The sequence below is a fragment of the Pseudorasbora parva genome, chromosome 1 (assembly GCF_024679245.1).
Source record: "Pseudorasbora parva isolate DD20220531a chromosome 1, ASM2467924v1, whole genome shotgun sequence".
NCBI classification, from domain to species: Eukaryota; Metazoa; Chordata; class Actinopteri; order Cypriniformes; family Gobionidae; genus Pseudorasbora; species Pseudorasbora parva.
The window spans coordinates 4,866,706-4,880,348 of NC_090172.1; the positions used below are offsets into that span (position 1 = coordinate 4,866,706).

Genomic DNA, 13,643 nt, shown 5'->3' on the forward strand with positions numbered 1-13,643 from the left:
ACTTCATTTAGGATTAGCTTTTGGTTGGTTGCATGTAATTATGCATAATTAATATTTAGTACTACAGTAACTGTAAAATAAAGTGTTGCCTTTTTTTAAAATATACGATTAAAATCTTTATTATAGGAGTTATAGGAACTTGTAACACAAATTACATGTGAGTTTTTTTTTATTGTTTTATTTTTTTTCTCCCACATGTGCATGTGGTGTTTTAACAGGAGTGGTCACCAGAATCGCACCGATCCATCAGTCGAAAGGAAAGAAACAGTCGTTCTGATGACGTGGTGACTCTGACTAATATTGTCTCGGCGGGACACGAACCCCCGCGGACCCCACAGGAGACTACAAGGTACATCTGGTACACACTCAAATGCTCATGCACACAGGAAACATTCACTAATATTTATTTTCTATTTTTTGTTGTTGTTTAATTCTCTCAGAGGGCCTGTTTACGCCTGGTCACTTCATGTGTTCTTACTGATCTCTGCCATTTACTCTTGCCCTGCTAAATGTCTCCACAAATTAATATAAATCCGATTTTCAATTCCCGTACTATTTTCATGGTATGTGGTTTCAACAACAGATGTGTTTACACTTGTAAATAAATCTGAAAACACTGACTGAATAAGATCCCATAATAATTTAATACAATTTTATCGTAACAACTAAATATTTTGTATTATATGATATGATTATGATGTTATGTCTAAGATGGACGCCCAACTTAAGATATTTACCATCTGAATCTTCAACAAATGGAAGGCAGTCAGCTGTTTATTATCATGTTAAATATGCCTTTTATTCAGAAATATATTTATACATAAATATATTCTGTTATTAAAAAACTGTTGCGCATGATTTACATAAAACATAAACTAGACTTAAATCTCCAATAAAAAATAGAAAAGAGATCAAATTAGCCCAGAATCAACTTTTTGGAATAAAAATTAGAACAACAAAAATTTAATTAGCACTAAAGCCTAACAATTGTATTTACAGTATGATTGTAAAAGTTTTTTTTATTCATTCTCAATATTAAGATGATACTCAACCCCTTATAATGCCCCTTTTTTTGGTTTAGGCCACTGCCCCTCAAAATGTCTGTGCACGGCCCTGCTTGTCCGGATTCGTTACGATTGAGTCTCATGAATTGGTTTGAGTGATGGGATTTAAATCCGCCTCGAAAGCGTTTCAGAGGGCATTTACACACACTGCCTTTTCATGATCGAGCGGCTGTATGCCGGGTGTAAACAGGCCGATAGTGCTAGTGAATGCTTCCACCTCAGTGTTGATTCAGAAGTGTTTTATAATAGAAAGATGGGTAGGTGAATGTAAAACTTGCAGTTTTAGTTCTTTAGTATAGTTGTTGTTTTTAATAATACAATCAGTTTTTATGACCTCATATTAATTGAGCAACAAAATATGGGTACTTTTAAAACTTTTCACACTGTATATGACTGTATTCAAATTAACAATAGCAAATACAGAATTACACAATATTTGCTTAGTGCGATTTTACTTTTTTTTAATTTGTCAGCCACCCAAAATGGATACACTGATTTGTGTGTTTCATGTTCTGTTACAATAACAATCCAACTTTTAATTAGAGTGTTGTACTTCAGAAGTGGTGGGTTGTTATTGTTTTGTTTTTTTAAGTGAGCGAGAGAGCGAGCGTTCTTGTTTAACATGCATTGTGGGGACATTTGGTCCTTTCAAAGATGGTAAAATATAAAAATTATGGGGGCCATTTGATCGGGCCCCATGAGGAAAACCAGTTATAAATCATACCAAGTGATGTTTTTTGAAAATGTAAAAATGCTGAAAGTTTACTGTGATGGTAGATTTACTGTAGGGGGGTAGAATATACAGTTTGTTCAGTGTGTTTATGTGTATGGAGAGTCTACATAAAGATAGACCTGTATAAAAACAAGTGTGTGTGTTAGGGTAGCATGTTAACAGAGGATCAGGGAAGGTCGAAGGTATTAGCTTAATGAAGTGCCTGGAAAGAACTGAGTAGGTCTGGTACAGATACTATAGATGGCTCCTGTTTGTGTGGAGTGTTTGAGCCTCTCGCAGGGCACACAGGGAATGCCTGTTAAATTGCAGTATTAAATGTGGCCTTCTGCAGCTTCCTGCTTATTAGTCTGGTCTCTGCTGACTCTTAAACCCACAGGTGGCATGAGGTGGATGGCTATTACGAGAACCTAAGTGGCTATGCACCGTCAGTGCAATTTTTTTTATTAACCTCCTCTCTCGGAGTACAGACAACAGCTCTGTTCTAAAACCTAGTTAGCAGCCTACCTAGACAGTATTCTCAGGCATCATGGGTTGTTTCAAACATAGGCAGCAATATCATACAGCCTTATAGCCTGTGAACTGTCCGTTTCCTGGACATTGTGTTACCATGTAAACTGTTCTTTAAAACCACAATGTTGGTGGGCTAATTTTTTGTGATTTGGAACAAAACTTGGCAAGACATACATGTCCTCTTTTATTCCAAAGCATTCTTCAGATCCAGTCATTAAAGTTCAGATCTGTGCTTAAAAAGCGGATGACAGATACAGATTCTAAGGCAGAATTGGATATATCCTTCACTTAGAAGATAGTCTGAAAATGCAGAGTGATGAGTTCAGTGCAGAGCGATTTAAGTTGGGAAAAGTGGTGACTATAGAGATACTTTCGATTGGATGTACAATATATAAATGAGCATCACATAGTTTCGCTTTTAAGACTCGTAATTGATTTCAATGGAGTTTGTCTCATTCGCCGTGGTCCAAATCATTCCTTTTTGAGGTTCCATTTACTGTAGATCAGAATATGTTCTGCTTACGTAGGCAGAAGATAGCAAGGCAACTCACTAGGTTTTGGAACAGAGCTAACAAGATCTTTAAAGGGATAGTTCACCAAAAATTCTTATCATTTACTCACCCTCATGTTGTTCCAAACCTGTTTGAATTTCTTTCTTCTGCTGAACACAAAAGATATTTTGAAGAATGTCTGTAACAAAGCAGATAGAACAACCATTGACTACCATAGTATTTTGTTCCCTACTATGGTAGTCAATGGTTGTTCTATCTGCTTGGTTAAAAACTTTCTTCAAAATATCTTCTTTTGTGTTCAGCAGAAGAAAGAAACTCAACAACATGACGGTGAGTAAATGATGACAGAATTTTTATTTTTGGGATAACTATCCCTTTAAGATAAGAAACTTTGGAGATCTATCAGTTTATAATGCTATTAAGACGAATCAAATTAACTCATTTGATCCCAATCCATTCTGAGAGCCAATCATTTGGGAATGTTGGTTCCCAGCTAAAGATTGTTCAATGTTGTATGCCTAAATCAAGGTTTTAACAGTTAATTATTTTTTTTATTTGCTCTTTGCAGGTTCCTCTGAGAATCGATATGTAATCGACCCTCATTGCTAATACTGCTTTACACTGATTTTATTTAAGGAAATACTGAATGAATGTTCCAGGTTTCAGTACAAGTTAAGCTCTATCCACAGCATCTGGCAAGACATTGCACAGAGATAAACTTTACACCCCGTTTTCGTCATGAAACTTAAACATTGTTTAAGAAAAATACCCAGTGAAAATATGTTAAAGACACTTAACCAGAAGTTTATCAATCTAGAGTAGTAGTTCCATCAAACTGGGGGAAAAAAAATGTGTAGAACAAAAATTCTCTCAGAAATTGCTAGTATATTTCACAAATAATTACAAAGAATTGGCAAACAACCAAGAGGCAATCTCCCGTGGTCTCTCTTGAAGCCAACACTGAAGTGATCGCTAGAGACAGGCTCCAGAAGGCAGTTAAATCTGTATCCACCATGTTAAAATCCCCAACTTTACAACGGAAAAAAAACATTTTTTACAGTCTGGTACAAAAAGTGGTTTTGGTCTATACGACAAATTTTGACCTTCATTTTTTTAAATGTATTTATAAATGTATGTATATTTTTAATAACTAATCCGTTTAAATTATATTAAGCCTTAAAGTTGTGCGTAATTAAGGGTGTGGCCACTTGAGTGACTGGTGGATTGCCACAATGCCTGAGTGAGGTGGGTGTGGTTTCAGCACCTTAGCTCCACCCTCGCCCCGCCTCTTTGCCCATTTTCAGTTATCCGGGAGTGACGTGCTGCCAAGACGGCAACGGCCCACTTTAGGCTTCAAAAATGCTATGGACACAACAGACACAACTATGGACACTCGATACCCATGATGCACTGTGAGGGTCGTGCTGACTGAATTCCTGCATCCGCAGATGAATCATCCATCTATCCATTTTCTAAAACACTGGTCCAACCTGGATATAGTGTAATATCGTACTGGTCTAAAATGCTTTTTAATTGATTATTAATTAAGATTTATACATGCTAGTTTCTATTACAGAGTTGAAGATTATTCTTTACATTAATACTGGAACTGCCAGTTTGCTAAGTTTCAAAAGCTTATTAAACAGCAAGAACAAACTATGAAAAAGCGACAGCTTCCGGCGCACTCAGTGTCTGAATTCACTCACTCGTTTCCATTCACTTCTTCAAGTGGACTATATTAGGGGAGCAATGTAGGGAATTGTGAATGAGTTTATAGGGGGGCTACATTTTCTTCGACTACCTTATGAATCGATGGTCCTGACTCCTGGGCCTCTGTTTCCACCTTGTGGATTAGTGCAAAAAAATGCAGTGGGCGTGTGACCTGTGTGTCCAGAATATGTGCGGTTAGAAAAATCGGGCTGCATGCATACAGTGTGTGCGTTTACTTTGCTGATGATGATATTCACGGTACACACTGTATGCAGACCCTAGCTTATGCATAAAACGACTATATAGATGACACTTGTCACTCTAGTGCACTAGTGCCCAAATGTATATGCATTACTGTAAACGTGATGTGTTGTTTTTGTTCATTTATTTTCACAAACTGAAGCACACGTTGAAATTAGCTTCTGTGATTAATCCACAGCATGCCACAGATAAGTTTAATTCCTTCATCAGATTTGTATTAACTTTCCAAATTTAGCTGAACTAACTATCACAGATCACCTGATCACCTGGAAATCTTCCAGCTTCTATTAAAATGATTCCTCCATGAATTTGTGCGGATTTCTAATTCCTCTGATGTCCACACAGGGCGGGTAAAGACTATTCCTCGGACTGGTCGGATGACGAGAGCCCCAAAAAATACATCGCAGCCAACGGGGTGGACGAGGAGGAGAAGGTAGTCGGGGTTCGCGTTAGAGCGCTGTATGATTACACAGGGCAGGAGGCTGATGAGCTGAGCTTTAAAGCAGGTATTAATCCCTACTAATGCTTATTAATGCCACACACATGAACATACAAACACATGGAACGGCTGGCTGTGGCTTAGTCATCGATCGAACCCCTTTTCTGTGCTCTTTCAATGTCTTTGTGCATGGTAGTGCAGTTATTTCAAAGGACATTGTGGAAAGGACCAAATGAAATGGGGTTCGTCAATGTAAGCATGTGTGCATGTGCGTGATTAAATTGACACGTTACATGGGTTTATTTGAGATGGCTTCCTCACATTTAGATGACCCATGAAACTGCTTTTGAACTAGTGAACTGACACAAAACACAAACATACTCATTTAATGTAGATCAATAATGTTAAATGGAACCTTATTGTAAAGTGTTACCATTACACTTAGGGTGTGTTCACACTTGGCAGGTTTGCTTCGAATAAAATGAACCAGGTCTAAATGTATAACACACCCTTAAAGATGGTAACAAAACAAGGGAAATTATTTCCCTTGGAAAAAAAGGACCTAATTCACAAAAATTCTAATTCGACCTTGTTTTCAACATTTCCCAGTTTTTCACTTCAAAGTTAATTTCAGATGCTGATCTATGGACTTCCTAATATATCAATAGTCTGATCAGCTGATCACTGCATGTCGTGAATAATTCACAGGCTTCCCAAAAGTCACTTAATGGCATCCGATGGGTCAGTGATAGAGCCGTCTTCTCCTCTCTGATTGGCTTACGGCCATTTAGCTCCAGCTTAAGCTGAGTCCAGGAGACAGGACTGACTCTGATGCTACATTTCTTTGGTCTGCTGACTAGATTAGTATTAGTCTGCGCTGCAGGAAGCTGTGAAGTAGACACATTTGTAATGCAAAATGAGGGTAAATCAAATATTCACAGGAGAGAAATAATGATCTCATTCAGTTTCTTTTGCTAGAAGAGCAGAATCTATTTAAATTGTTTTTATTTTAGATGTGTTAACTATCATATGCAGCTTAATGGACTAGCCCTTCATTTATAAGCCCTGTTACCCTAGAAACTGGCAAAATTCATTATGCCAGACAGCATCTCTAACACTACATGCAATAACAGACATGCCAAGAGTGACACCTGGTGGTCATTTACTGATGAGTTTGTTTTTTCACTCAAGTAAAGCAGATTTAAAGGTGATGTAAGATTTTTGTTAAAATACTTTCTCTTATCTCAGTATTGTTCAATGGCTACTATTAGTACACCATTCATGAGTTTATCTCCCTTAAAAGTCTAAAAATGTAGTCTCCCAGGCACCATCTAAATATTGAGGGTGGTCTACTCAGATCTGTCAATCACTTTCCAGCTAAACCTATAGCATGAGTTTGGGGCGTGGCTAATGTCACAGGCGGCGAGTTTGGGGCGTGGCTACTGTAGCAGGCGGCGAGTTTGGGGCGTGGCTACTGTAGCAGGCGGCGAGTTTGGGGTGTGGCTACTGTAGCAGGTGGAGAGTTTGGGGTGTGGCTACTGTAGCAGGCGGCGAGTTTGGGGTGTGGCTACTGTAGCAGGCGGTGAGTTTGGGGTGTGGCTACTGTAGCAGGCGGTGAGTTTGGGGTGTGGCTACTGTAGCAGGTGGAGATTTTGGGGCGTGACTACTGTAGCAGGTGGAGAGTTTGGGGTGTGGCTACTGTAGCAGGTGGAGAGTTTGGGGTGTGGCTACTGTAGCAGGTGGAGAGTTTGGGGTGTGGCTACTGTAGCAGGTGGAGAGTTTGGGGTGTGGCTACTGTAGCAGGTGGAGAGTTTGGGGTGTGGCTACTGTAGCAGGCGGAGAGTTTGGGCTGTGGCTACTGTAGCAGGTGGAGAGTTTGGGGTGTGGCTACTGTAGCAGGCGGTGAGTTTGGGCTGTGGCTACTGTAGCAGGTGGAGAGTTTGGGCTGTGGCTACTGTAGCAGGCGGCGAGTTTGGGCTGTGGCTACTGTAGCAGGTGGAGAGTTTAGGGTGTGGCTACTGTAGCAGGCGGTGAGTTTGGGGTGTGGCTACTGTAGCAGGTGGAGATTTTGGGGCGTGGCTACTGTAGCAGGTGGAGAGTTTGGGGTGTGGCTACTGTAGCAGGTGGAGAGTTTGGGGTGTGGCTACTGTAGTAGGCTGAGAGTTTGGGGTGTGGCTACTGTAGCAGGTGGAGAGTTTGGGGCGTGGCTACTGTAGCAGGTGGAGAGTTTGGGGCGTGGCTACTGTAGCAGGTGGAGAGTTTGGGGCGTGGCTACTGTAGCAGGTGGAGAGTTTGGGGTGTGGCTACTGTAGCAGGTGGAGAGTTTGGGGGTGTGGCTACTGTAGCAGGTGGAGAGTTTGGGGGTGTGGCTACTGTAGCAGGTGGAGAGTTTGGGGCGTGGCTACTGTAGCAGGTGGAGAGTTTGGGGTGTGGCTACTGTAGCAGGTGGAGAGTTTGGGGGTGTGGCTACTGTAGCAGGTTGAGAGTTTGGGGCATGGCTACTGTAGCAAGCTGAGAGATTGGGGTGTGGCTACTGTAGCAGGCTGAGAGATTGGGGTGTGGCTACTGTAGCAGGCTGAGAGATTGGGGTGTGGCTACTGTAGCAGGCTGAGAGTTTAAATATGAAAAAAACATATGCTTCAAAACATTAAATTTGCATTAAGACCTTCAAAGTGTAAACGGGTCATTAACACGTCAAAGCGAACGAGTCTATGCAATGCAACACACAACAATGGATGCCTTAGTGCCATCATGCACCCATTCAGAAAGACAAATGTTTCAGTTTATAATGTTTACTTTGCGTCCAGTGTAGGCAGACTCAAGCAGTTGTGGCACGTCATGTACGCCGGTACTCAGTATTTTTGTTGGTTGCTCTGACCAATATGAGAGTAATCTTAGACTTTACTGACACCTAGTGCTGTGAATGTAGCAAATTAAGCTTTCAGTTACCAATCCCATTGTAGAAAACCTGTCTTCATCTAATGAAGAGTTCATCATTTAAAGGTGTCATGACCTGGCTTTTTAATTTTTTTATACTGTTGTCTGATGTCAACTAATGACATTTGTGTTTTTTTACATTCAAAAACATAATAACTAATAAGTAATAGGCTATTTACACTGGTTTTGAGGCTCTCTCCTGAACGCTGGGTTCTGATGGGAATTTATCTAACAAACACAATGATTGGCCCCACTTTACATTAGGTGGCCTTAAGTACTATGTACTTACATATAATAATAAGTAAAATGTACTTACTGTGTTCAATTTGTACTGCAAAGCACTTTTGCTTATATTTAGGTGGAAATGGATAGATTTAGGGGCAGGTGTGGTGGTGTGGGTCAGTTTAAGGGTAGAGTTAGGGTCAGGTGTGGTGGTGTGTGTAAGTTTAAGGGTAGAGTTAGGGGCAGGTGTGGTGGTGTGGGTCAGTTTAAGGGTAGAGTTAGGGGCAGGTGTGGTGGTGTGGGTCAGTTTAAGGGTAGAGTTAGGGTCAGGTGTGGTGGTGTGTGTAAGTTTAAGGGTAGAGTTAGGTGTAAGGGAAGTGCCAACTGTGTAATTACAAATGTAACTACAGAAATGAATTACAGACGTAATTACATCCAGATATTTTTTTAAATGCAAGTACAATGTGAAAATATGTATGTACACAATAAGTGCACTGTATCAAATGATTAATTACAATGTTAGTACATAGTTAGTGCCACCTAATATAAAGTGTGTCCCAATGATTTATTTCTCATCCACCCGCGATTGATTGGAATATTATTTCTGTATAACATGGCCGGCACGATCTGTTGATATAAGCGTGAACACACACGCACAAACACACACACACGCCCAGAACAAGAACATGCCATTTCTGCCGACGGGTGTACGTTTTGGTAGCCTGTCTAGAAACCACACAGCCCCGGGACTACTATTAGCCTTTATATAAAAAAGACGTTTTACTCACGTAAGTTTGTTGCACCATTCCTGTCGGATCCTAGCCTAGAAATCTAGACGCACCCTAGCGGCAGCAAATCTAATCTGCCACGAGTATCGTCTAGCAACTCTCAATACGCGCCTGAGCTGCAAAATCACAGGCCAATCACATCGTGAATAGAGTTGGTGGGTGGGGCTTAACATAATTCTTCCACAATATCTTGCTATCTTCTTCCATGTGTTTATTGCTGCTGGTAGAGTGATCCGATGAGTCGGTGGGCGGAGCTGCTGAATTTCACGTGCTTTCATTGTGCGATGACGTAAGAATGAACCTCACGATCGTTTGCTGAGCCTGGTGTCTATAAAAGCTTTTCTTTGACTAACAAGGAAGTTTTCAGCTCTAAAACTTACTGGATATTCTTATATTACCATGACCTTTTATATATCAAAAGCTCAAGGGAAAGTTGATTTCTCAATTCATCACCCCTTTAAACATTTTTCAGAAGTAGCACAACTTTTTTTTTTTTTTTTTAAGGAAAACTTTAGTGTAAATGTAAACAACAATGGCTCCTCTAGCAAACCTTCAGAAAAGGAAACACATTTTTGAGGCAGTTGAATGTTGAAGTTTCTAGCGTAAACAATCAGGCACATTTGCTAATATTTTAAGAGAGACAAATTGAGCCTGAAACTCGGCTGATGCTTGACATGTCCGCACAGGCACAAGGGTGTGCAAACCAAAAGTGACATCACTGCAGTTCTTGCGAAACTCTTTGTTGACTCTGCTAGGCTTCACTTCACTCAGTTATGCACAGCCCAGTTTGGAGACATTTGGTTGAAGGGGTAATTGTGGGTTCACTGCTATTAAAATTGTCCAGTCTAGTACCAATAAACCAATTATTATCATGAGATAATAGACTTCCACATTTATGTAAAAAGATAAACAAAAATACAATATAAATACTGGAGCACATTATAACACAATTGTTCAAAAGTTTGGATTGATTCGATTTAAATTTATTTGATCAAAAGTACAGTAAAAACGTAACAATTGTGAGATATTACAATTTAAATGACTGTTCCCTATGGAGCCCCCAACGGACATGATGAAGGGAAAAAAATGAGGTGGGAGGAAACATTTTTTGGCAATGCTTTTGAATTCTCTCGCAAATGTTTGCGTTCCCCTGAGAAATTGTGCATTTACTTCAAAAGAACACAAGTTTTGCAAAAGCATTGTCTTATTATTTTTCCTCCAATCTAATTTTTTTTCCACCACCATCTCCCCTAAGGGGCTCTGTAGTCTTGTGTTTAAATACAGTCTTGGTCAAAATTGTTGGTACCCCTGGTAAATAGGATCAAATAATGCTGTAAAAAAATTATCTGCATTGTTTATCCTTTTGATCTTTTTATTTTATTTATTTTTATCACAAAAATCCAACCTTTCATTGAAGTAAAAGAATTGCAAATAGGGGGTAAATCACATTATGAAATAAATGCTTTTCTCCAAAACACATTGGCCAAAATTTTTGGCACCTCTAGATGAAGTATATTTACATTAAAATTATTTATTTTTTTATCACACTAGGGTAACAAGGAACATGAAATTGTCCAGCAATGATGTCTTGTTTCACAGGAGTATAAATAAGAAGCACAAAAGGCCAAATTCCTTTAATCATCATCATAATGAGTAAAACCAAAAAATATAGTTCTGATGTGCAGCAAAAGATTGTTGAGAGTAATAATTAAGAAGTTCCAATCAACTAAAGATGTTCTGAATCTGCCTTAAAGAGGACGTGTGTCTATATCGTCCTAATGTACGGCGAGGAGGAGAGTTTGAGTGCACAAAGACTCTCTAAGAATCACAGATGGAGAATCGCTGAGATTAGTTGAGTCTTGGGGTCAGAAAGCCTAAAAAAAATCAAACATCCCCTACATCACCACATGTTGTTTGGGAGGGTTTTAAGAAAAATCCTCCTCGCTCATCCAGAAACAAACTCCAGCATATTCAGTTGTCAGACACGACTGCAAATTCAAAAGGGATCGGGTTCTGTGGTCAGATGTAACTATAAAAATAACTTTTTGGCAGCAAATGTACCTGAAGGCTTTGGTGCAAACAGGGATAAAAAAGCACCCCACATCCGCGGTTAAATATACCACTGGATCTTTAATGTTTTTTTGCTGGAGATCCTGGACATCTTGTTCAGATACATAGAATCATGGATTCTAGCAAATACCAAAAAATAAAAAAATCAACCTGATGCCCTCTTATAACGGGTCTTATAAATCTTATAATGTGCCGTGGTTGGATCTCCCATCAGGACAACGATCCAAAACATCAAAATCAATACACAAATGTCACTGAGCACAAAATGAAGCTTCTGCCATGACCGTCCCAATTCCCTGACCTGAACCCTATAGAAGATGTGTGGCTGAACTGAAGAGAAGAAGAGCCATCATGGATCTGTGAATCTGAAGGATCTGGAGAGGTTCAGTATGGAGGAATGGTGTCTGATCTCATGTCAGGTGTTCTCCAAACTCATCAGGCATTTTAGGAGAAGACTCAGCTGCTATTTTGGGAAAAGGAGCTTGAAAAAAGTATTTAATAAAAGGGTACCAACAATTGTGGCCAATGTGTTTTGGAGAAAAGTATTTATTTCATAATGTGATTTACCCCCCATTTTCAATTCTTTTACTTCAATGAAAGGTTAGATTTGTGTGAGTTTTTTTAATAAAAGATCAAAAGGATTACCAGTGGGACGAACAATTTTGACCACCACTGTATATATTAAATGTAATTTATTCCTTACTCCAGTCTTCAGTGTCTCATGATCCTTCAGAAATCATTATACATCAGTCTAACATTTCTTATCAGTGTTGAAAACTGTTTTTGTTGCTTCATATTTTTGTGGAAATGGTGATTAATTTTGTCAGGATTCTTCAAAAGATCAGCATTTATTTAAAATAGAAATCTGTAGAATTCTCCACTGTTAATTTTGATCAATTTAATGCATTCTTTCTGGATTAAAGTATTGATCTCTTTGAACAATAGTGTATAATATTAAATATCATATTGTACACTACCATTCAGAGAGATTTAAAATTCAGCATATACATTTTTTTATTATTACATTAAACTTACTAAACTATTAGTGATATTAAATGTTAAAAAAAAACTGAAAATGAGCATACAATTAAATATCGACTGATTGCGTTTAATTAAAACAATTTGTGATATAATATTGGCAGATATGGAAAAGTCAGCTGGTTATAATCTCAAAATAAACCTCAGGGAAGTTATGACCAGTGGTCTTTACTTTATACCGTATATGTCACATGAAGAGTAAAGGCCTGATCACACCAAGACAATAACTATAATGATAACGATATCCTCAGTCCACACCTCAACTATAACAATATAATCACTTTCAGAACAATTTTTATTCCAGACGATGAAATCCATCCTGCATTAAAGAGCTCAAGCATTTAAAGTGGCAGCGCGCACTTAGAAAAATCAGGCCGATATCGTCCGCTGGTCTGGACACTAGTATAGTTATCGGTCTTGGTGTGAACGGGCCTTAAAGTGAGCTGTTATCACGGTATCTACACAGTTTGGAATTTGATTTGAGTGATTTCCAGGTCTAGAAAAGTATGGAAAAACGAAGGCAGATTATGAAAAATATGTGCATTTCCAGACTATTGCCCCTATTAGGTGTCTATAATAGAAAAGCTGTGATTCTTTAGGGATTGTTAAATACAACTGAATGAATGAACAACTGAGTGCACTTTTTCATTAAGCGTTTTGGGTTTCTTCTCACGATATTCTTATTACAGAGCCTCTAAAAGGACCTTTGCAAAAAGAAAAAAATATATACAGACCTTTAAGTGCTCATTTCACAGTGTGCTTTCTTCCACAGAGTACAAGTTAAAGCAGACCTAAGGCCTTGAAATATGATGTAATGCCCTAACCAAAGACACATTTTGCACTTTTTTATTTGCCAGAACTTGGCAAATATGACAATGACCACAGCCGTATTGTGCCATCAGCCCTTTTCGTGTCATCGTTTCTCCGCCAACACGGAGGACGCGTTAAATTGGACATTAGGGCCTTGATATTAGAGCTACTAAGCCAGATTTTGAGCACTTTTTTACAATACCAGTATTTTTATAGACCCTTGAGCTTGGCAAATAGGACTGCACACAGCTGTATTGTGCCGTCAGCCCATTTCATGTCACAGTCGCGTTAAATTGCATCCATGCTCATGTTTTCTTCATAGTAAGATGCCAGTGACGCAAAAAATTGGTTAAAGTAAATATAAAAATTGTAATGCATAAGCACACTTTTTTTACAGTAGCTGCCTCTTTATAGACCCTTGAACTTGGCAAATATGACTGCACACAGCCATGGGTTCTCCTTCGCCACAGAGGACGCGTTAAATTGGACATTAGGTCTCGATTAGAGGTACTACCCTAACAAAAAGCACATTTTTCAGCAGAGATCTCT

General features: G+C 39.1%; 1 protein-coding gene across 6 annotated transcripts in view; it reads left to right on the forward strand.

The window, feature by feature from the left end:
• pacsin3 (protein kinase C and casein kinase substrate in neurons 3) overlaps positions 1-13,643 on the forward strand; it is a 64,169-nt gene that overhangs the window by 48,065 nt on the left and 2,461 nt on the right. For 3 of the 6 annotated variants that reach the window (XM_067454502.1, XM_067454619.1, XM_067454563.1), the window contains 3 exons: positions 219-349; positions 2,174-2,221; positions 5,136-5,296. In XM_067454502.1, the coding sequence (XP_067310603.1) occupies positions 219-349; positions 2,174-2,221; positions 5,136-5,296 (340 nt within the window). The remainder of the gene's footprint in view (positions 1-218; positions 350-2,173; positions 2,222-5,135; positions 5,297-13,643) is intronic. The other 3 variants (XM_067454740.1, XM_067454788.1, XM_067454679.1) reach the window with 3 other exon arrangements.